General features: G+C 42.4%; 1 protein-coding gene across 4 annotated transcripts in view; it reads right to left on the bottom strand.

Annotated features, from left to right (window-relative positions):
- PEX5L (peroxisomal biogenesis factor 5 like) overlaps window positions 1-22,871 on the bottom strand; it is a 193,995-nt gene extending 171,124 nt beyond the window's left edge. Inside the window, exon 1 of one of the 4 annotated variants that reach the window (XM_072996233.2) lies at window positions 22,141-22,871. In XM_072996233.2, coding sequence (XP_072852334.2) covers window positions 22,141-22,161 — 21 coding nt within the window. In that variant the 5' untranslated portion in view covers window positions 22,162-22,871. The remainder of the gene's footprint in view (window positions 1-22,140) is intronic. The other 3 variants (XM_072996235.2, XM_078389629.1, XM_078389628.1) reach the window with 3 other exon arrangements.
- Between the last annotated feature and the right edge of the window lie 633 nt (window positions 22,872-23,504).

The following is a 23,504-nucleotide window of genomic DNA, read 5'->3' as shown; positions in this document are numbered from 1 at the left end:
ATGAGGGAGTTAGCAAGCCAGACAAGGATCTTCATATGGAGAACTGGCAGAGTGAGAGATAACACCCCAAGTGCATTTATTCTGAATTGTCAACAAATTAAAGATGGCCCTAGCAGCAAAGGCAAAAGCTAGGAAAACTCTGTGCCATGGGGAATTTTAAAAAGGGTGGGGGGAGGAAATGTTTGAAAAATAAAACTGGGCTGTAAAGAAAATGCCACAAAAAATCCTAGGCACATTTCTCAGATTATGTGACGGCAGAGCTGTTTTGGAAGATAAAGCACCTTCTCGGGCCAACTCTAAACCAAACCGTTCATAACAAAGTCATGATATACGACGTTATAGCAAGTGAGGTCAGGATCAGCTTTAACTCCAGGTCTCTTCAACTTAAAAGGGAGGAAATTGCCTTCTAGGGCACAGAGAAACATTTTCCTCAAGCAAACCTTGAATTGCAAAGTATAAAATGTGGGATAAGGAAGATCCTTCCCATTAAGCTAGAAATCAAGGTAAATGACTGTACCTACTTAGCAAGGAGATTCACAACTAACAAAACAAAATACTTGTGCTATTTAGTTAGGAATTAATGTACTGATTTCACTGCCCTTGGTATGTGGATCCAAATATGCCCTTGGTATGTAGATCCACCACCGACATGGTATTCTCCCTCAGACAGTTACAGGAGAAATGCAGGGAACAACAATAGCCACTCTTTGTGGCCTTCATAGATCTCACAAAGGCCTTCGACTTGGTTAGCAGGGAAGGCCTTTTTAAAATACTTCCCAAGATTGGATGTCCACCTCAACTCCTTAACATCATCAGGTCCTTTCATGAGGATATGAAGGGCACTGTAGTTTTTGTTGGTTCAACATCAGATCCCTTTGACATCCGAAGCGGAGTAAAACAAGGCTGTGTCCTCGCGCCAACCCTGTTTGGGATCTTCTTTGCTGTCATGCTGAAGCAGGCCTTTGGAACTGCAACAGAAAGTGTCTATCTCCGGACTAAATCAGATGGAAAGCTCTTTAATATCTCTAGATTAAGAGAAAAGACCAAAGTCCAACTGAAATGCATACGGGACTTCCTCTTCGCCGATGATGCAGCCATTGTTGCCCACTCTGCTGAAGACCTCCAACAACACATGAATCATTTTAGCAAGGCCTGCCAAGATTTGGACTAACAATCAGCCTGAAGAAAACACAAGTCATGGGCCAGGGCGTGGACTCACCTCCCTCTATTACTATCTCCATGTAAGAATTGGAGGTTGTTCATGAATTTGTGTACAGTACCTTGGCTCAAAATCTCTGACACTCTCTCCCTAGATGTCGAGCTGGATAAACGCACTGGGAAAGCAGCTACCATGTTCTCTAGACTCACAAAGAGAATATGGCAAGAAGCTGACAGTATACACCAAAATCCAGGTCTATAGAGCCTGTGTCCAAAGCACACTCCTGTACTGCAGCGAGTCCTGGAACCTCTTTGCACAGCAAGAGAGGAAGCTGAACATCTTCCATATGCGTTGTCTCCAACGCATTTTTGGTATCACATGGCAGGACAAAGTTCCAAATAGAGTAGTCCTAGAACAAGCTGGAACTTTTAGCATGTATGCATTACAGAAACAGCGACGTCTACATTGGCTTGGGCACGTCGTGAGAATGGCTGATGGTCAGATTCCAAAGGATCTCCTGTATGGACAATTAGTGCAGGGAAATCACCCCAGAGGGAGACCACAGCTGCGATACAAGGACATCTGCAAGCGGGATCTGAAGGCCTTAGGGATGGACCTCAATAGATGGGAAACCTTGACGTCTGAGTGTTCAGCCTGGAGGCAGGCAGTGCATCATGGCCTCTCCCAATTTGAAGAGACACTTATACAGCAGGCCGAGGCAAAGAGGCAGTCCCGAAACAAGCAAAATCAGGGAGCTGGACAGATTGTATTTGTCTTCAAAGTGGAAGAGATTGTCACTCTCGAATTGGCCTTCTCAGCCACACTAGACGCTGTTCCAAGACCTCCATACAGAGCATGTTACCATAGTCTCTTGAGACTGAAGGATGCCTACTAAGAGCCCTTGGTATATAATGTCTTAAGAGTCAATGGTCAGGAACCTACTGATGTTTGCATAAAGGTTTGTGTCACCTGCCATGCTGGTGCATGTCTGAATCATGTGCCTGATGTCTGACTGCACAAGCTAGATGCACCCTAGCATCTCATCGACCAAACACAATTAGCTGCAGCACATTATGCAAACCTTATGCAAATGCCAATGGGATAGCTGATGGATTCTCGAAGTTGTAGTCTTCTAAACAGCGTTAGTCCAGATGACTAAATGAGACCATAATAAACAGGCATACGGGGACAAAACACAAGGTAAGACTTTGAACCCTGCTTGTGAACACATCTGCAAACACTCATGTCTAGAAACAAAATGATGAAATTGTAGACCTTGGTCCAATCTAGCAAAACAATGCTCATATTCTTAACCGAGAAATTCTGTGTGTCATGTCAACTGCAGGGGCTCAGCAGCATTAAATCCTCCATTGTGAATGTTTCTGGTCTTCATTAACAACCATTTATTATTACTGCTACTAATGCTCCTGCCGAAAAGTAAAACAAGCAGAGAACTCTCCAAGAAGTCTTACCCTCCTGGACATGTGCTGGATGAAATTAGTATTTTAATAAAGCGGAGGAGTTCTTAGCACTGTGCTTATGCCAGAAGCCTGAGAAGTCATTAGGCAATGACCTCATATATTGGAAACATTTTGGCAAAGCTCCTGCATGCCTGTGGTATGATAAACAAATAAAAAGTTCAGTGAACAATTAAAAAACACATACACACTAGCAGCAACTGATCTCTGGGATGACATAAAGCAAGTGTTATTCTGCACAGTGAAACAAATCAGGCTATTGTATATGCTTGAAGTGTGTTCAATGAGGAATAAACAACATGGCACAGCAATAAATAAGGATAAAGCCTAAATGATACAAGTGGTACCTCACAAGACAACGACCCCGCTAAACGACGAATCCACATAACGATGACTTTTTGCGATTGCTATAGCAATTTGCAAAACAATCATTCCTATGCTGGACGTCGATTAGGTCCGTGGTTCAAGAATTGTTTGTTCACAAGACGATGATTTTTACAGCTGATCTTCCACTTCACAAAATGGCTGCCCTGCGTTTTTTGGACCCATGCTTCGCAGGGCAGCCATTTTTACAGCTGATTGGCACTCACAAACTGGCTTTCCTATAGGCGATCTTTGCTGGACAATGAGGTATTTCCCCCATTGGAATGCATTAAACTGGGTTTCAATGCATTCCAATGGGAAAACGGATTTTGCATGACGCCGATTTCGCTAAACAGCTATTTCAATGGGACGGATTATCGTTGTCATGTGGGGCACCACTGTATTATGAATTTTGATTGTAGCTTAAGCTTTGCAGTTCAAAAGATTGCCAGAAGACTGTTTCTGTCCCACCCCATTCTTCTTTTTTAAAGGAATGTTCCTGTAATGCCTACTTACTGCTTTAATGCTTACTACTGTTTTAACTTTTCTCACCTAGAATTTTCCCACTGGAAAACGACAGAAGAGATTTTATTCAATAGAAATGTGTTGTTTAGACTGCCATCAAACCACACTGAAATAAGAGCATTCAAAGGGCTGGATTTCTTTGCCAACTGGTAGATGTTGTTCGAGCTGGAACAAATTTATGTCCAAGGTGTTCAAAGCACTGGAGCAAGAGGCAGGACGACTATGAAAAATGAACAACCCGAGTTTTGCACAAAGAAGTTCATGGAAGTCACTGACCTCTATGGGAGAAAGTGATGAGACTGCAAACAGAGACACAGTTGAAGTGGTGCTCTATTGATTTGTTGATATTAATTTTGGGGGTGAGAGGGGGCTTTCCAGGCATCCCAAGTGTTCACCAATCAAGAGGTCAGAAAATCTTTTTCAGGACTACAGCTCCTATGTTGGCTGGAAGATTCTGGAAATAGTACTTTTGCAAAAAGGGAAAGCAACTTCCAAGCTCTTCTCTGTATGTCTTCTTCTGCTTGCTGCCTCCCCTGAACTTGTTCCAGGATTATAAATTGTGTTAAAATAGCATTCTCCTGCTTGCTGGTTCCCTGATCCCAGCCAATCACAGATCACTCAGCCAGTGCAATAACAATCCTGGCAGAATGGAAGCAAACAGGTTTGACTATGTAGAATTACAGTATTACTGAAGTCAGATGAAGTTCTATTACAGCCTTTGCTGTGACGTGTGCGAAGGGAGGAGGAGAAGCAAATCTATTGGGCTCCATGTATCTCTAAGTTCAACTGCTGTATATACAGTATACGCTATTTTTGGTTTCGGTGGAATGACGATCTTATTCACATACCACAGAAAGCAAAGCATAGATACATGGACAGAAGTTCTTCTCCAAACAGGATCAATGTGCTCTTTAGAAGACGTGAGTTGTCCAGGACCTGCAAAAATAGACGTGTATATGGAACCTGCAGGGCACACACGGCTCACTCCTCTCTCAGTTTCATCAGGATGATACAATGATCTTGCTTTAAGGCTATATCATTTCCCACCAGCAGGACGCCCCTGTTATACTGGCCACAGGTTGACAGATTCCAGGGCCACTCATGAATACCTCTGTGCACCATTGCATGTGGCCATTGGAATGGAGGAGGTGTTCTGGAAGAATGAAAAAGTAGTCATGCAATCATTCCTCTATTCACCCTGACTCTACTAATTTCCAGTACAGTATTAACAATGTCTTGGCATCACTCATTTAACTTTCACTCGGAAAACTCAATGAGGCCATAAAAGCTAGGGAAAACATTTTGTTCCCATTTTGGTGAGCACTTGGCTAGTATTAAATGGAGAAGTACCTCTAGCCAAAAAGAAATTAGCATTTGCACTTTTCTCTGCATGAACACAATATGGATGTCTCTCTCACTACAACACAGGAAAACACAAATGCATTTGTAAAGCAGTACGTATGTAAAGGGATCTATTTATACAGATGGGCAGCTCATTATGTTACCTATTTGAGGGCTAAACTAGACGTTAAGAAGAATACATACTTAATTCAATTAAACTTTTCCCTTCTCACAAAAAGATTTCTTTTGAGAGGCATACCTCAGTACTGAGACATGCAAATTAAGACCATATTTACTTTCCAATGCCCAATCACAAAACAGAGCATGCTTAGGAAAGATGAGTAAGAAAATTATGTGCAAATGGCAGGTGTCTTTCACAGCTTGTGGGAGCACAGCTTCAGAATACATGCTAAAGGGGTTTCATGAACAGTGCAACACATTGCATTTTCAATAATTTTGTCTTGTAAATGATTCCACAAGCACATGGAGGACACACCGGTCAGAATCTAGATAGTGTGGCTTATGCCAAGTAAACCATGTGATGTCACCATTGGGTGATCAGGATATTTAATTTAAATTAGTTGAAAGCTTCCTATGCCCCCCCCCAAGCTTTCGGGCTCCAAGGCTCGCTGGGGCTCTCTTTTGTCCTGGGAGAAGCCTCAGGAATGGAGGGGAAGTATTTAATAGCCAAAAATCACTGCTGGATCACAGAAAGGGGGGAACAGGAAGCTTTTAATTAATTTAAATTAAATGTCCTGCTCACCAGATGATGACCTTATCTTACTTGCATGGCGTTGCATAAGTTGCACAAGACGATTTTAGCCACCATTTTTTATTTACAATGAATTACAGTTTTGTGCACTCTAGAGATTTCTCTGCATTGCTGCCTTCCCTGCTTTTCTAGATTCTGATCAGAAAGTAGCCTCCCACACCTCTAAATGTTGTTATACTCCTTTGTGCTGTCTCCTTGAACTTTGATGGTAGGGAACAACATGGGAAAAATGTTTGCTCCTGACTCAACATATTACAACAAAATGGAAAGCCCTGAGCATACTATTTCCACTTTCACCAGCCGGCAAGATGAAATGGGTTCCCAGGGACCGCAAGGAACTACAACCACTGTTTTTTGTATGAGTTAAGGACATGAAATTTAGTCCAGTTTCATTGCCGAATATAAAAAGGAATCAAGAAAAGTAGGACTGGAACAATATGTCTTCATTACCGAACAGGAACAACGCAAGGACAAAACACAGACACGGGGTAAAGTGTTGCTTTACCTTTTGTATACATATAAATAAGAATGCACCCTATAAGTAATATTTATTATATGCATTACACATGCAAGCTTTCTCATTATAGTAAATAAAAAAAGACATGGGGCAATCGCATGGCCTGAACAAAAACAAAAGCAGAGCTCCGTCCCTCCCAACTCCCACCCCAATCAGGAGGTAACCCTGTGTGATGCTTTTGTTTTGTTATTCATTACTTAACTTGCCTGCCTGCTGAAATTTCTTTTATTTTTCAACATTACTGTTTCAAACACAAAAATTTACAGGGTTTCCAAGTGACTCCATCTTCCATTTGTAATCCCCCCAACTCCACATTTAATTAGCATTTCTTTCAGCTACCTTCTCCTTCCCTAGTTTCTCTCTCAAAGCATGTCCTGTCACAAAATTCAAGAAAACTTCCTCGGGCACAGCAGTTCCCAGCGTTAGGCAACCCAGTTAGGTGTTCCTGGACTGCAATCTCCAGAAATGCTGGCCAGCACTGGGGTTGGTGAAGGCTTCTAGCACTCCAAGAACACCTGGAGTGTTGGGAACGACTGATCCAGCAGAACTCAGAGGTGAATTTTCCAATCCTGACAACAGAACATCAGTTCTGAAAAATACCAGCAGCTTGACTGGTCCACATCATCAAATGTACAGCTCAATCGTTCAATGCCAAACCAACCTCAAATACCTTCCTTTACAACAGAGATGGCTTGCAACAGTATGTTCTACATAGAGAAATGCAAGAACTGAAACTATGCTCAAAGGGCAAGAGAAGCCTGACATGAGTAGCTGGTGATGTCATAGGCCGTTATTCAGAAAAATCAAAAGACTTCAACTCTGCAAGCCCTGGTTCCACTACACCTAGGGTTGCCAGATACATGTGTACGAAAAGGAGGACATACAAAGCCAAAAAGGAGGTCAAAGGAGGACATATTGGGGGGGCTCTGTGTACGGGGTGGGGTGGGGGGCATGTCACTTTTGGAATTAGGTATTGGGAAGAATAGCTCTTTGATCATGGGACAATACCATAACCATTCAACCTGCTCAGTCTTGAAAGGTCAAGACTGGGAAAGTTACATTTTTTGGACTACAAAAATCAGAATCCACTGGCCACTGTGTTTTCGTGTTTTTAAAAATGTTTAAAAATAAAAACAAAACAAAACAGATCTACATATACACTTACTGGACTCCCAGGACCAATGGAGACGATCTATTTCTTCCTTTAATGGAGACCCATCCCCCTTGTCTTATTTATTGATTTTTTATTTTAATAAAAGCATAATAAAGTGAAATGAAAAGTTTAAAAAGTTATGTGACAGATTTGAAACACTTTATAAAAACCAGAAGGAAAAAAAAACAGAAGGCGTGGATTTCTCTCAGCTTGAGAAATCCAAAGGGTGAAGAAAATGGATTTGCAGACAGACAGATACACACACACAGAGACACAAAGCCATTTTCTCCACCCTTTGCAATTTCTCAAGCTGAGAGAAATCTGCTTGTGTTTGTGTGTGTATGTTCCAGCTCCCACAAGCATAGGGGATAACTCTGCATATGCTCCTGGACCTAGAAACACACTCTGCACATGCCCCAGGGTTTGGAGGGGTCAGGGCAGAAGGGGGGAATAAAAGTGCCTCCTGTTCCCCGGCTTTAGGAGGAAGGAGGGACGGGACCGGCCCCTATTTCCCTAGCTTTGAACCACCACCACCCAAACCCCAGAACAACCTACCCTCCTGCAGGCAAGCAAGTGCACCCTCACTTCACTCCTGTCCAGGTTTCCATCCATCCGTCCATCCGTCCATCCATCCATCCATCCATCCATCCATCCATCCATCCATCCATCCATCCATCCATCCATCCATCCATCCATCCATCCATCCATCTCTCTTGCACCTTCCTGCCTTATTCAGCTCCCAGGCAGAAGCAGCCATCCACAAGCCGGGGATTGATTGTTATTCCAGCTCTAAACAATCAAACCACCTTATCTCCATCCAATCTCTGAAAGAACGGGAGGATTTACAAGTGCCTCAACCAAGGAACTAACAGGGAGAGGTTGGGCTGCAGGGGGTGGGGTGAGATACAGAAGCCGGACATTTTGAAGTTTTTTAGTCTTGCCTGCCGGACGGAGGACATGCTCCTGAAAAGTAGGACATGTCCTCCTTTTGCCGGACGTCTGGCAACCCTAACTACTGTACACCATTGAATGAAGATCTGGGCCACAGTTACGTAAAATCTTATCTGATAAGTACCAAAGTTAGTCCTCTTATTGAGCATTTCACAGTGAAAAGCTAACTACGGTGAAACTGATTCTCCTGCACAGCTGTTAAAGATGTATGAGCCCTGTCTTATCTGTCTTCTCCCCATATTTCCATATTTCCACACACACACATGCAAAAGTTATTTGAGTGAAGAAAAAAATTATATATCCTTTTTCCTCAACCACTGATTTCATTAATCAGTTGGAAGACTCAGGCACATTTATTCTATTCAACATCAAGTTATTCTATTTAACATCAGTAGATTTCACGCAGGCAGTGTGAGATACATAATGCCACAGTTTAGTTCCGCCATCTGGAAGTAGAATAGACATCACCAAGAGGAGAGGAGACAACCCTTCTCCAAGGAATAAATAATTATTATTATGTGCAGTCAATTCAATTCTATCTTATGGCACCTTTTTCCCTTTTTCTAGGGAGAAATGGCTCAGAAGTGGTTCACCAGTCCCTTTTTCTAAACTGGCTGGATAATTCAATGGCTTAGGTATCTAATTGCAGAGTCAGAGACTGGGAGTTTGATTCTTCGCTGTGCCTCCTGCAAATAGAACCAGTTCTGTGTAGCCCTGGGCAAGATTCACAGTCCATGGATGCCCCCAAAAGAAGGGAATGGTAAACCACTTCTGTGTATTCTCCACCTAGAAAACCTTGGAAGAAGTTGCCATAAGTTGGAATCAACTTGAGGGCATGCTATTAGTATTACTACTGTATTAAAAAAATGCCAGGCACGGCCAATCCAAATTATAAAAACATTGGCTGGTATTAGATAACAGATACAAGTTTTAACCAAAAACTTAATTATCTGTTAGATATCAACGTAGTATATATGCTGTTCCTAATACTGCCAGTTTCTGTAGCTCTGATTATGTTATTTCTGAAATCGGCAAATTATTATTCAAAAATACCATAGTTAACCAAAACTACAAAAACACTGACTGGTATTATACAACGGGTACACCTTTTAACCAGAAATCCAAGTATCTGTTAAATATTGGTGCAATATATGTGTTGTTCTTAATATTGCTGTTTTTGTAGCTCTGGTGGTATAATTTCTCAAACCTGCAACTACTTAAAATACTTTGTGAAATTTCTTGATATTATTTCTAATGGTGCTCTGGGTCTGTGGCCATCTTGCCCAAGGTCACACACAGGTCAGGACACTTGACCCCCATCAGCCACATATGATCTGGGTGATCTCAGCTGACTCCTCTCCCAGCACGCATGATGGGGATTTGAACTCTCAGCCCACGGCTCCGTAATCAAGTGCTCCAAGCCAGTGAGCTACACCAGTCCATGGAACAAAGACAATCTCCAAACAAAACCAAGAAGATTTTTAAAAAAACAACTAAAAGCAATATGAGTTAATTAAAAACCAGAGAAGAAAAAGAACAGATGTTACGAGAGATAAAATATCGGACACTATTTGACCGAGACCAGAAAATAATATTGGAGTTTCAGTCTAACGAAGGACCATACAACAAACAACTGTATGGCTTTATCCTCTTCATTTAAATTTCTTCTAATACGCCTCCTTATGAGTGTTTGGCTTTTGCTTTTCGCTATGCACCCACATTCATTATTGTCCTTATGTACACAGGCTTATTAAACATGGCCCCCTTTGTTCTTCAGTTGCCAGGCGTGCAAACAGATGTGAGATGAGGATGATGACGGATGTTCTGACTGCTCATGTCACAAAAGGTCCTGATACTTTCCTAAATTAGCACTACTTATTGATGCATGTCCAAAGTTCAAAGGGCATTTGGGAGGCCTTTTCTCAAATCTGTATCATGGCTATCAACTCCATCTCAGTTTCCTAGGGATATCTCTATTGTTCCAGACCAAAAGGCAGATCAACTTCTACAACAGTGGCTCCCAATCTTAAGTTCCAGAAGCCTTCATCAGTATTGTCCTGGCCACAGTTTCTGGGAGTTATAGTCCAAGAACATTTGGGGACCCAAAGTAGGGAACCACTGCTCTAGTCTAGAATATTGTTATGAAAGATATCAAGGAATGATGGTACACAAAGATAACTCTAAGGCAGTTCAAATTAACCAACTTGCTTTATTCAAATAAATACCTAATCAGGTGTACAAAATTACACAATCCTCCTCCATCATCTCATGTAAGTCCTTTCCTCTAACACCACACTGCCTGTGAGAAATATATTCAAATCCACTAAAAAGGCAGTCTGAACCTGTTCATAATAGGGCTTCAGTTCATATTCCACATGTTTGCTGTTCTAATTTTATTATACATATTGGAACAAAATATTCACAGTCTACTCTGGGCCAGTCTGTCATTGTCACAAAATTTGCTGAATAGAATTTGCTGATCGCGTGCACCTCCGGACAGTTTACTTAATAATGGCTCTAGGCAGTGATGATAAATTTGTCGCTACAGAAAGAATTCTCTTAATTTACATTTATGCCATCCAATCTGGAAGTAGTCTATTTGAGTCCATTTTGTTATATCAGCTATTTTAAAAATAAACCATACACCCATAAGGAGTCACTGTCTGATAGGTTCACTAGAATTAAACAAAATAGCTCATTTTGGAAAAAGAAATGCAGAACATCTTGTTTAAAACAAGTAATCATCACTAGAAGTCATATGTTATATAGTCCAGTTAGAACAAAACTGAACAAAATTGTATTTTGGATTTTCTAATTTAATATAATAATATTTGGCATCAAGTCTGTAAATCACTCTGATTAATCCTATATGAAGTACTTATTTCATTACCTTGATGATTAATTTTAAAATATACATATGAGTTAAACTTCTGAAAGAAAAACAAACATGTCATTTTTTCCGATGGGACACATGTGTGAGCACATACCCACATAATGTTTCCACAACAGACACCAGCTTAGAAAAAGCAATTTTATAAGACTGCACATATCACTCACATTTTGTGAAAGTACTTCTGTTAAAATAATTGTGCTGTGATGCTAAATTACCCCCAAGTATACATTTTAAATCAATCCAAGTGGTGATTTACTAGCTGGATTACAGCTGCAATCTATTTAACATTTAACTCCCAGAAGTACAAGCTGCATTTCGAAGGGGCAGAGGAACTAGAGACCAAATTGCTAACATGTGCTGGGTTATGGAGAAAGCCAGAGAGTTCCAGAAAAACATCTACTTCTGCTTCAATGACTACGCAAAAGCCTTTGACTGTATGGACCACAGCAAACTATGGCAAGTTCTTAAAGAAATGCGGATGCCTGACCACCTTATCTGTCTCCCGAGAAATTAATATATGGGACAGGAAGCAACAGTTAGAACTGGATATGGAACAACTGATTGTTTCAAAATTGGGAAAGGAGTACGACAAGGCTGTATATTGTCTCCCTGTTTATTTAACTTATATGCAGAATACATCATGCAAAAGGCAGGACTGGATGAATCCCAAAACGGAATTAAGATTGCAGGAAGAAATATCAACAACCTCCGATATGCAGATGATACCACTCTGCTGGTGGAATGTGAGGAGGAATTAAAGAACCTCTTAATGAGGGTGAAAGAGGAGAGCGCATAAAACGGTCTGAAGCTCAACATCAAAAAAACTAAGATCATGGCCACTGGTCCCATCATCTCCTGGCAAATAGAAGGGGAAGATATGGAGGCAGTGACAGATTTTACTTTCTTGGGCTCTTTGATCACTGCAGATGGTGGCAGCAGCCACAAAATTAAAAGACGCCTGCTTCCTGAGAGGAAAGCGATGACAAACCTAGACAGCATCTTAAAAAGCAGAGACATCACCTTGACAACAAAGGTCCACATAGTCAAAGCTATGGTTTTTCCAGTAGCGATGTATGGAAGCGATAGCTGGACCATAAAGAAGGCTGACCACCGAAGAATTGATGCTTTTGAATTGTGGTGCTGGAGGAGACTCTTGAGAGTCCCCTGGACTGCAAAGAGAACAGATCTGTCCATTTTGAAGGAAATCAACACTGAATATTCACTGGAAGGACAGATCCTGAAGCTGAGGCTCCAATATTTTGGCCATCTCATGAGAAGAGAAGACTCCCTGGAAAAGACCCCGATGTTGGGAAAATGTGAGGGGAAGAGGAGAAGCTACCAACATGAATTTGACCCAACTCTGGGAGGCAGTGGAAGATAGGACGGCCTGGCGTGCTCTGGTCCATGGGACTCAAAAAAGATTGGGAACCACTGAACTAGAGAGTGAAGATATCCCAGGCTCAATAAGGCTGAACAGGGTTGCTTGAAAATGCAGCCTAAAATTTAGAAAGATCTTTGCATTTGCAGGAAAGGATCAGGTGATTTTGACACAGGAAATCATACTGTTCCTCAAAGCAACTTTATTTAGCTGTTCCTCCCTTTGAGCCTGCATTTCCCCCCCCAATCTCTCTTCTATTCCTCTCCAACAGGGAGTTGCAGAAAGCTGGGATTTTTTATTCCCATTGATAAATGACATATCACTGCATTGGCCTGCCACCAAAGGAAAACAGAACAAAACAAGGGGGGGGGGGGAAGATCTTCCTCTGTTTTCTCCTATTACCGCCTACTTCGAGGAGCAGGAGGAAACTGTTCCCCCCTTTTTTTTAAATTAGTAAGTAACATATCATTTCACTGGCTTGCTACTCAAGTGGCACAGCACTGACTAGTTATGGGGGAGTCACTTTGGTTAAGTACCAGCGACCCCACATGCTAAAAGCCAAATTAAAATGGAGCAACCCTACCTGCAGTAAAAAAGGAAAAGTTCCTGACAGAGACCCAAATAGGTGTGAGTAGCCATGGATAAGGATCAGGCTGTTTCGCAACTGCCTGGGGTTGCCAGAAAAAGGAGCCAATCATCCCATCCAGAAACTGAACCAAACTACTGTACTGTACAGGACAATTTATCATCTGTTTGTACCCTGAGTCCTGGCTTAGAAAAACAGCTTGCTGTGAGGTAAGATAATCATATATTATTTCTACCAGTTTGATTAGAGTTCCTTTTGTGTAAGATCACACTACCCAAGTAATATGAGTCAGTGGTTGCAGAAATGAAACAACTGTGTGAAGATGGCCCGTCGAAATGAAGTATTTCCAAACTGTGCCTCCCATATTCAGCAACCTTAAGGAGAAAGAGAGGAAGACAGTGGAGTTTGTCAAATATCTACTGAGGTACCGTGAAGAATATGCCAATAACCAGTTTCAAGAGTTTCTTGGTGCTAACATTTTGTTTATCTTGTTCCTTTCAAGCAATTATGTCAGACTTGGTTTGTGTTTCGCCTTGTTTTTCATGTCTATGAAGCAAGTTACTTCATCTTATCATCCAGACTATGTGGGTATACACCCACACAGAGACAATTATTTTACAATTCTTTTCTGTCAAAAACACAGTGATCGTTTGGAGACTGATTCCTTTTTCCAAATACTAGCCAGACAGCTGATGCCTAGGTATTCTAAAAAAATTAACAAGACCCAGTTCTTTGAATTGTGCAAGCAGTTTATCACCTATGTACTGCTGGAACTGAGAGAACCTCTACAGCGATAGAGTTCATATGTGACAGGGGATCATTTGACCTTAATTTACAAGAAGGGCACAGTCAGAATTCCATCCTCCAATGAGATTAGGAGCAAAAAGGAGATTGGCAAAGTTTAGGAGCAAGATTATTTCTGCACTACAACGCTCTGCCATGAATTACTGGAAATTGGCCTCCAATCCTATTAAAATTCCCTCCAGTGGCTTCAGCTCCTATTACATTTCCAGCTTCTTCGCAAGGCTCAGTACGAAGCACCTCAATATTGCCTGAATTTTAGTACATGTTTATAGTATAGAATTTTAGTACATGTTTATAGTACCTAGTATAGCAATTGTCATAAATAATAACAATCACTTATGCTGACGATTATTTCATCCCTGATACTGCATTTGTTATCGTCATAATCATTGCAGCTATTATTATCATTGCCCTATCACTATGCACAATACAGTATTTACAGAATACAAGAGGACAAGCCCCTGCCATGAAGAACTTAAGATCTAGACTTTGACGCAAGACAAGGAAGGGAAGGCAGGGCTAAAAAGAGAAGCAATATGTTGATGATCTCAGTTAAGGCACACCCAGACAGGGGATGTTGGAGCAATCTGGTTCAAGCTTAAAAGGTTCTTATCTTTAGCGCAATCTATTTTAACTCTCACTTGAGCAATCTTTCCGTTCACATTGATCAATGCTTTTCCCCCCATGTGAAGAGCCCAGACAGATATTTTGACAGCTGGTTTACTGATGAATTAGGAGCGCTCTGAATTGTACAAAACCAAAAACAACTTTTGGAACTTCTGTTGCGCCAAAAAGGAGTGTGACAGCTCTCAGAATGGATTGATATAAATTAAACACACACACACACACACACACACACACGTGGACAGCATAAACCAAACAGCATGAAAAGTAAAGCAACGTGTTATGTTTATATACTGCCCCACAGCACTTAAAGCTTTCTCTGGTCACTTTACAGTTTAATTGCGTAAGGTACACACTGCCCCCCCATCATCCTCGGTTTTCAATTGACTAACCTCAGAAGGATGGAAGGCTGAGTAAACCTATAGCCAGCAAATTCAAGCTCAGGTCATGAGCAGAGTTTTGACTGCAATACTGCAGTTTAACCTCTGCACCACAAGGCTCCTTAAGCAATCCAAATACTGTAACAAGCTACTCTGCTAGTGTGGATGTGCCCTGAGTTACATGTGCTTAGACTTTGTTATGGGATGAGTCATAGAACCAGGAGGCTGGGCCAAACATTTTGTGAGTTCTGTGCTCTGTTCTGTACTTACACTTCTGCCCAGGAACAAACTGATGTACCCTAAAATATCTGAATTCCATCTAAGGGCCCATCGAAGTAAATGTTTAAATATCATCACTGGTCACCCCAACAAACGCTTTGGAAAACTTGTGGTTTTTTTACTTGCTGTTTTATTATTAGCTAAGAGCACAACAGTAAAGACTGCAAACTAGCAAAGAGTCTTGAAGTACCTAAAATATTACGAATGTTATGTGGCAAAAACTTTCATGGAATTCATCAGGGGAAAAAAATTCCAGCAAAAGATTACCAAAAGTGGCCTTCCTCCCCTTGCAGATATAGCCACGTAACAATTCCCCCAGGTCCAAAATAAGTTCTATATTTTATCACAGCTCAGATGCACCAAGTGACAAGTGACTGGTGGTCTATAATCAATCAATTACTGATCCACTTACCAACTACATTAAAAATTACAGTTTTAAAAGAGAAGTTCCAACCAGAAAAATGCTACAGCTTTGGATCCACTACTATTGACCTAACTCAAACCTAACTCCCTTTCTCTTCTTTTCATTGGGGCTTCATCATGACCATATTTTGATAGGTTATGCCCCTTGTATTTTCCAACAGATAATTTCTAGGCTAAATCTACAATGTTTATTTGGAGCTGGCTGACTGGGGCACAGTATGTCCAGACTGCTGCCTATCTAGATGTGAATCTTTTGCAAGCCATTTGACTGTCTCCCAAACCTAATAATGTGTTGTTGCGCTCACATTCCAAGGCTTTCAAGAAATAAATGACCATGATGCCATGGTAGTTCTCAGCACAAGAACTCATGTGCTCTTTGCATCGCTCCTTCTCGCCCACACATCAGAGATGGGAAAAGTTACTTTTCTGGACTAGTAGATTCAATAGCACTTGGTGATGCATTTAAAGCTGAAAACAGATACTGTTATTAGCTCCATATTGTCAAATGAGGAGGACAGGGAAGGAGCCTCACAAAACAATGTCAGGATTGTGAACCCCTTCAGGTATCCCCTGAGCAATGACAGCACGCTGATGGCTGGTCCTTTCACTCCAGAAGCACCGTTGGACTGCTTCTGACACGAGCGCAGAAGAACACTGTCAAAGAAGACTCAGCATTCATTAACTCATTCAAAGAGACCTCCTGTGTGAGCTACAGCAAATAGAAATCTGTCTAAATTGTATTTTCTTTCACAATCATTCTTTTCTTGCAATCATGAATGTATTTGCAACTGCCCGGTTCACACAATACTGTAGTTTGTTTCCAATCTAAGTAGCTGTTACAGGAAAGTCGTGGTTGCTTTAGGCTTGGTCTGTAGATTTAACACAAATATATTGGTGTGCTGGTTTGCTGGTTTGTTTGTAACACTTCAAAAATCCCCTGCCATCCTTTTTAGGATACCAAAACTGTTTACAATCTCAGGTGTACAGAGTATTACATAACTGGTTCTCTAGTAATACTCTAGACCCAGGCTAGATGTTGCGTGTTGTTTTATCCTAACAATTCTTCAAGCACTGAACAAATGTGAACATCACCCATCATTCTGAAATTGCAGATTGGTCCACAATAACTATGAGATGGCAGGCTTGACTAGGGAAATTGTGAAAGGACGAAACAGCTGCCCTTTTACTCAGAATTGGCACCCACGGCTGGTCTTCCTCCCAGAGAACATAGCCACTTATTTCCCCCATCAGCAGAAAAGCAGCTGGGGTGAGGAAGTATTTTTAACTAATGAATGGCTTCTTTCCATTACATTCTCAGCTGATTTCATTACAAAAAGTTGGCCGCTAGTTATGTCTACTGTCTCAGTCTCAGAGACAGTGGCCTGATTTGGATTATCATTATCCCATCTTAATTAGTGCAGAATAAACATTCATGCAGGTCCTTAATGGGACATCATGGTAACCCCGAAGTCTCCAATTAATTATATGTTCCTGTTTCAGCCTGATGAGGAAACTATAGTTTGCAGCTTCTGAAGGTTCCTAAACAAACTTCAGATCCTGGTAAGTTGCCAACAACTCTTCCCACCCCAATTAGATTTGAATCAAGATTTCTACAACGCCTTTGTGTCTTCAAATCAGTATCTCACTGCACTTTTCTAAGGGCCAAAGTGCACCTGATGAGAGAGATGCATGATCAGATCTCTAAGGCATTTTGTAACACTTTCCCACCAACAAAAAGTTGTGTCTGTGTGTGTGTGCGTGCGCATGTTTGTGTGCATTGGCTCAAGGCAGCGAGAGGAGAAAAGGTGATTTCACCCTCTTTTCTCCAATTGTCGCTCCTCCAGTCACCTTGTCTCTCCAAAACAGAAGCCACTTACTGTGAAGGAACTCAACAGCCCATTGCTATGTGTGTATAATCTGCCAACCTCACTCTGTCTTTGGCTTACTCCCAGGTAAGAGTGCACAGAATGGGCACCCTGTTTTAAGGAGGCTGGTTTTCTTCCAACTCTTGGCCACTGTTCAGGAAGGAAGTGTCCAGATCATTGGCAATTTCCGTTATGTGACTCCTACTTTTAAAACAATCTGCAGCACTCCTTCTCAGATATGTTGGGCATCGAAAAACAAAATTATCAGGGCTAAGATACAGAAAACTAGACACTTTTCACGAGACACGAACATTCTGCTTTCTGCTCTACTAGATCAAGTAAAACAATGTAAGCTGATTTCAGCTGACTGATTTCACTAGGGATACAAGCACAAGCAGATAAGGGGATGATCAGCTACTTACCCTGATCAAACGCAGCTAATGTTAGACTTAAAGTAACCCCAGTATCTACCTCACCTCCTCAGACAATGCCTACAACATCTGAGGCCATCTCAGCTCCACTGCTGACTGGCTTGGAAGCCAAATTTCCTTCTGAACATTTAACACAAACTAGAATTTTTCTTAACTCAATGTGCATACACATATATGTTGCACCACTCCACAAGTAATTTGCCCCACAAGAGATGTTACTTTTTTAGTTCAGCAAAATAATTCAAATCTGATTGTTTGCTGAGGGGCTTTTGATGGATGGATGCTGCATTTTCTTTACTAATATACTGTATTTTTCCATTTATCAGATGCCCCCGTTTATAAGACACACACACACCTTTCTAACTCCAAATTAAGAAATCTTAACTTAGCTTTGAGTATTCAGACTCTGGACTCAGAACACTCGAACATTACAAGTCCCTGTTGAATCTGAGCCTACAGGCTCCACCTCCAGCAAGGTATGTTCCAATTGGTTTGTTCAGCATCAGCTGACATCAGTTTCATAAGGCTCGTGATTGGAGGAAGCTAAGCCTTGTGATTGAAGGAAGCCTGTTTACAGAGGCAAGGTACGGGCCATTTTGTTCTCTCCTCAGCTTACTTCCGTGTATAAGACACCCCTCATTTTTTAGTGTAATGGTTTTTTAAAAATTAGTGTCTTATACATGGAAAAATACAGTACATTTAGACTTCTTTTAATTTAAACTGCTTTTAATTTACTTTGCATTTTGATATGACTTTTTGTGCAACCTTTTTAGTCTTATTGTGAGTGCTACCAATCCCCTTTGGGGGGGGGGGAAACTGGGAATAGAAATTAATCAAACAAATACAAATATACGGACATTAGTTCTATCACCTTAAAAGAAATAACACATCATTCATTTAGGCTGACCATATTTTTCAAGTGCCAACAAACCAGAGAGTGGCCAATCAAACTATGGATTTAATGTTTCTAAGAAAAGCATCCCATGTCACACAGCAGGTATCTGTTTTTTCCAGAAACACATGGGAGGGAGGAAAGGTCTGTCATTCAAAGAAAAAAAAATCTTTGCAAAACTCCAAGGATTTGAGACAAGTTTTCAGCAGGTCAGGAAAAGCTCTCTTGAGTCAGGATCATGCTTTCCCCCCACCCCCAGGTTCTCTCCTAAAATCTTTCACTTTTCAATTTTAGATTATTTCACGCATACGTTGAACCATGAACCATAATGTACATACTCAAAAAGCATTTCTCTAGAACTTGTCCTGTGCTATAACTATTGGACTATAAAATAAGAGTTAAAGTTGGAAGAAAGAATGAGAAGGATTTGAAACAGCCTCATTTAGCTGTTATCCAAACTTGGATCAATATCTGGAAGCAACCGATTAAAGGGGAATGGTTAAAAGAGGGCCAGAGCTATTTTTACCCAGTAAATGAACAGCTGGCTAACAAAGAAAGCTTAGCTAACAAAACAAAACAAAAACCCCAATGAAAATTATAATAAAGCTGGCTAGATAGCTCAGTGGCTTAGGTATCTGGCTGCAGAGCCAGAGGTTGGGAATTCGATTCCCCACTGTGTCTTCCACGAGTAGAGCCAGTGTTGCAAAATCTGTGAGATACGGAAACCAAATCTTCAGTGCAACTCTGTAAAAAAATTACTTGTCTCTATACATCCTTTGCTACAAACCATTAAAAATTATATAAACAAGCAATTCTAAAAATGATGCTAGAAGGAAGCTCTGGCAGGTTTCTTCCGTCTTTCAAAAAACATTTTATTGGACAATTATAGAGGTTATATTCACAAATGTAATCATAGGATGAAATCCTGTTGCTTCATGTGCAGAATGGATAAAAATCAATGATTTTAAAAACAAAATAGATTTGAATTGTTATTTAAATTTTTAAAAATGATTCTTTAATTTAAATTGTTCCAAAAATACAATTTAAAAATTTGAATTATGCATCAAGTAAATTGTAGGTCCATTGAACCAGTGAGAATTTGGTGGATCAACCCCTCTTAAAGCTCTATTAATTTAAATGGATCCACTCCACTTACAACTTAATTTTAGCAGAAGGACTAGAGTAGGCCCATTTGAATAAGTGAAACTTATGGATGAGTTGATTCACCAAATCCAACAGGTTCAGCGGGTCTAGTCCAGCACAACTTATTACTACGTTAAGTAATAAAATTTCAGCCACTGAATCACAGGACTGGAAAGCTGGAAGGAACGCCAGGGGTCACTGAGTTGAGCTCCTCATCAATGCAAGAAATCCACAGGTAAAGCATCTCTGATAGGTAGCTACCAACCTCTGCATAAAATGGTTACTGCTTTCTAGTTTATGTACATGCATCAGGCCAATCGGAATGCATTAAAATTAGCAAATTATTAAATGACAGCTTCATTTGCTGAGACTAGTTCTAGATAAATGCTTCCGAGATTTAAGATACATGTTAAGACTCAAAACCGCTGATCTCTATCAACTGTGTATCTTGCAGACAACATCCAAAGCTGTACAACTAGAAACAAATCTTTAAAAAGAAAATACCTATTCTATCTGCTGATGAATTGGCATACTAATACATGTTAATGGTATTACACCTGTTGTCTCTATTTTTAGGATGTATTTTGCCTAAGGCAGAATCCATCCTGAAAACAGAAACAAATTGAAACCCAATCCTGCGCAGTGTGCTCAGTGAGACTTATTCTATGGAAGCACAAGTAGAATTGCAACCTTTAAACTACAGACTTAATGCTTAACTTGTCTGTGGATAGTCCGACATTACTCTCTGCATTTTTTTCCCCTTTGCATTAAGACACACAATGCAATTGCCATTCATGTGTTCCTTTTGTTGTCGTGGTTTGATTTTCTTGACATTGGCCTTTCTTCCCCATAAATAACTGCTGACCTGCAGTTATTAATTGTAGAACCAGTATAATGATCCATCAAGTGTTCGAACAGCATCCAGTTGCAGAAAGCAGAAATTGCTGAGTCAAGTGGATGCTCATTTAACGTTCATGTGTCATGTTACATATGTACTCCTGTAGCTGACATTGAGGCAGATCAACAGCCCTTGAATCCCCTTCAAAACTAAAGGAGATATAACGCTTTTGTCCACTCCAGCACATTATCGACACACCTCTCTGCCATTCACATATACTAATGTCCGTGGACACATTATAACTGATGTTTGGTCTTTGGGGAGTATGGGACTGAGGAAAAGGAAAGGGGAGAGCCCACGACCTTAAACTGTCCATCAAAAAGAAGATTTCTAGAGTTGCACATCTTTAAAAAGGGAGAATCAAGTGCTCCAAAATGTGAACACAACCTCCCAGAAATATACCTGCCTTCTTGAAGGGAGGTGGGCCAAGTGAAGCAGGAAGAGAGGGAGTCAAGGTTAAAATCGTCGTTCCTAGTGTGCCCCAAGGGATGGGGAGACATCCTTGGCTTCCCAGACAGAGTCGTTCAGATCGATCGCCGCGATTCTATCTAGAAACGTTGAAATGGCAACCCCCCCCCCCGCCCGGTCATCATTTTATCATATTTTATTTCGCTGGGCTAGATCAGCAAAAAGCAGAGAGAGGAAAGGCTTGGCGAGGAGAGAGCGAGAGACAGAAACAAACAAGACCCAAGCAAAGCCTCTCTCTTGGCGGCGTGTGCGAATGACCAGATGCGCTTCTTTTTGAAGACACCCGAGGAAGCACGTTTTGGCTCTAAAGAAGGCAAAGAGAGAGGAGCAGGCATGCCCTTAGAGAAGGCGGAGGGGGGGGGGGGACACCGGTTTTGCGTGCGATCTTCTCTCGATCTTGCAAAAAGCACCCCGACACACACGCGTCTCCCGTTTGCCCTTCAGCTGACATACGCCAACTGGGATGCTTTTGGAAAGCCAGCACAACGCAACACAACACAACACAACACAACACAGAAAGCGCCGGTGAGATCTCCGATCTCTTTCCTCGAGTCCCGGGTGGGAGGGTTACCGGGTCAAAGTCAAGGGGAAGGCGGATCCCCGACCCCCTGAAAGTTGCTTGGAAAGTTGCGCCGGCTGCAGCCTCCCGCTCGCAACCCCGATTCTCCCCACCTACCCATCTCGGGGCAAAGGAAGGCTCCCTTGCACCCAAGTCACCTGTTGCACGGAGACGAAGAGGCAACCTGTCCTCCACCCCCCCCCGTTCCCTTCTCCCCTGAGAAACTTCCTCAGGTGAGTCAGCCCTGCTGCAGCTTACCTGCATGTGGCCCTGGTACATCCTGCCTCGCCTGCTTCAGATTCCCCCGGAAGGCGACAGGTTGTGGGCTGGGGAGGGGGGGGAGGAGAAAGGAGATGGAGGTGGGGGGGGGCAGGGATTCTTCTCTGGCCAATGGCAAATAAAAGAAACACTGGAGCTGGCTCTGCTTGCAAAAAGATCTGGAAAGGGCTTCCCAGGTGCCAAAAAAATAAAAAATAAAAAGACCCCACACGGGGCTCGAGGGCAGCGTCTATTGCTCGCGGGTGACCTCGCCGCCCCCTTTCAGGCAGTTTGCTGGGGTTTTTCGACCCTCCTCGCTCTTACGTGGACGCGGGTGCAAACATACAAAAAAAGGAGGAGCTGGTCTTCCGCGCCCCCCCCCCCAGGAGGAGTCGGAAAGGAAAAAGCTCCAAAGGGGTCCTGTGGTGGTGGTGGCGGCGGGGGTTCTCCTGGAGAAGGGGGTCCCTTGTTTCTTTGGCAATGGCAAGCCCCAAGTGAGGGCGGGGAATTGCGCGCCAACTCCGGCCGCCTGGCCTGCCGTCAGAACTGTGCCGCTCGCTTCTTGAGGCGAACTCTTTTTGGGCTCCCTCTTTGACTCCTTCATTGCCTTGCTTCTCCAAAGCCAGCCCTCCTCCTCCTCCTCCTCCTCTTGCTGCTGCTGGACGGGGGGGGGGAGAAGAGAGAGAGAGAGAGTCGCCCTCCCTCCCTCCCTCCTTCCCTTGCGCCCTCTCTCTCTCTCTCTCTCTCTCTCGCAGTCCTTCCCTCTGCAAAGCAAGCAAGGGGGAGCGCGCGCCATCCGGGGATCGTTCGAAAGAGCGGCGCGCGCTCCCTCGCTCGGCCCCGGCGTGACTGCAGCGAGGACGACGGGCGAGAAGGAGTTCGCCGGCTGGCTGGCTGGCTCGCTCCCTCCAGGCTGCAGAATCACCTTTACTTGGGGAGGAGGGAGGGCCAAAACCAGGCAGGAAAGGTCCAGAGGCTACCGTCGCTCGCAAAAAAGCAAACAAAAAAGAACCCCGGGGAAAAAAATCAGTTCCTAAGTGAGCTCCAAAGGCGAACGTGAGGATTTCCCGGCTTGTAGTAGAGGACACGCGCGGGTAACACGGCCGCACGACCCCAGATTGGGGGGCAGAGGGGCTGGGGGGGGCTATCACCTTTTGCTTATCAATATGCTGGTGAGCAAAAAAACAAAAAACATGTTGGTCAGTGAATGCCACCATTGCAACATCACGTCGCGCTGGTTGCCTTCTGAGCATATGCAGAGTTTCTGCCTGGCCCCCGCGAACGACTCAAAGGTGAAGGGCTCTGGAGAACGTACCGAGTGACTTTTAACTGACTTCCTTGTTAAGACCCCCACCCTGCAGGAT

The sequence above is a fragment of the Pogona vitticeps genome, chromosome 3, assembly GCF_051106095.1.
Source record: "Pogona vitticeps strain Pit_001003342236 chromosome 3, PviZW2.1, whole genome shotgun sequence".
Classification (NCBI taxonomy): domain Eukaryota; kingdom Metazoa; phylum Chordata; class Lepidosauria; order Squamata; family Agamidae; genus Pogona; species Pogona vitticeps.
This window is presented reverse-complemented; position numbering and strand designations above follow the sequence as displayed.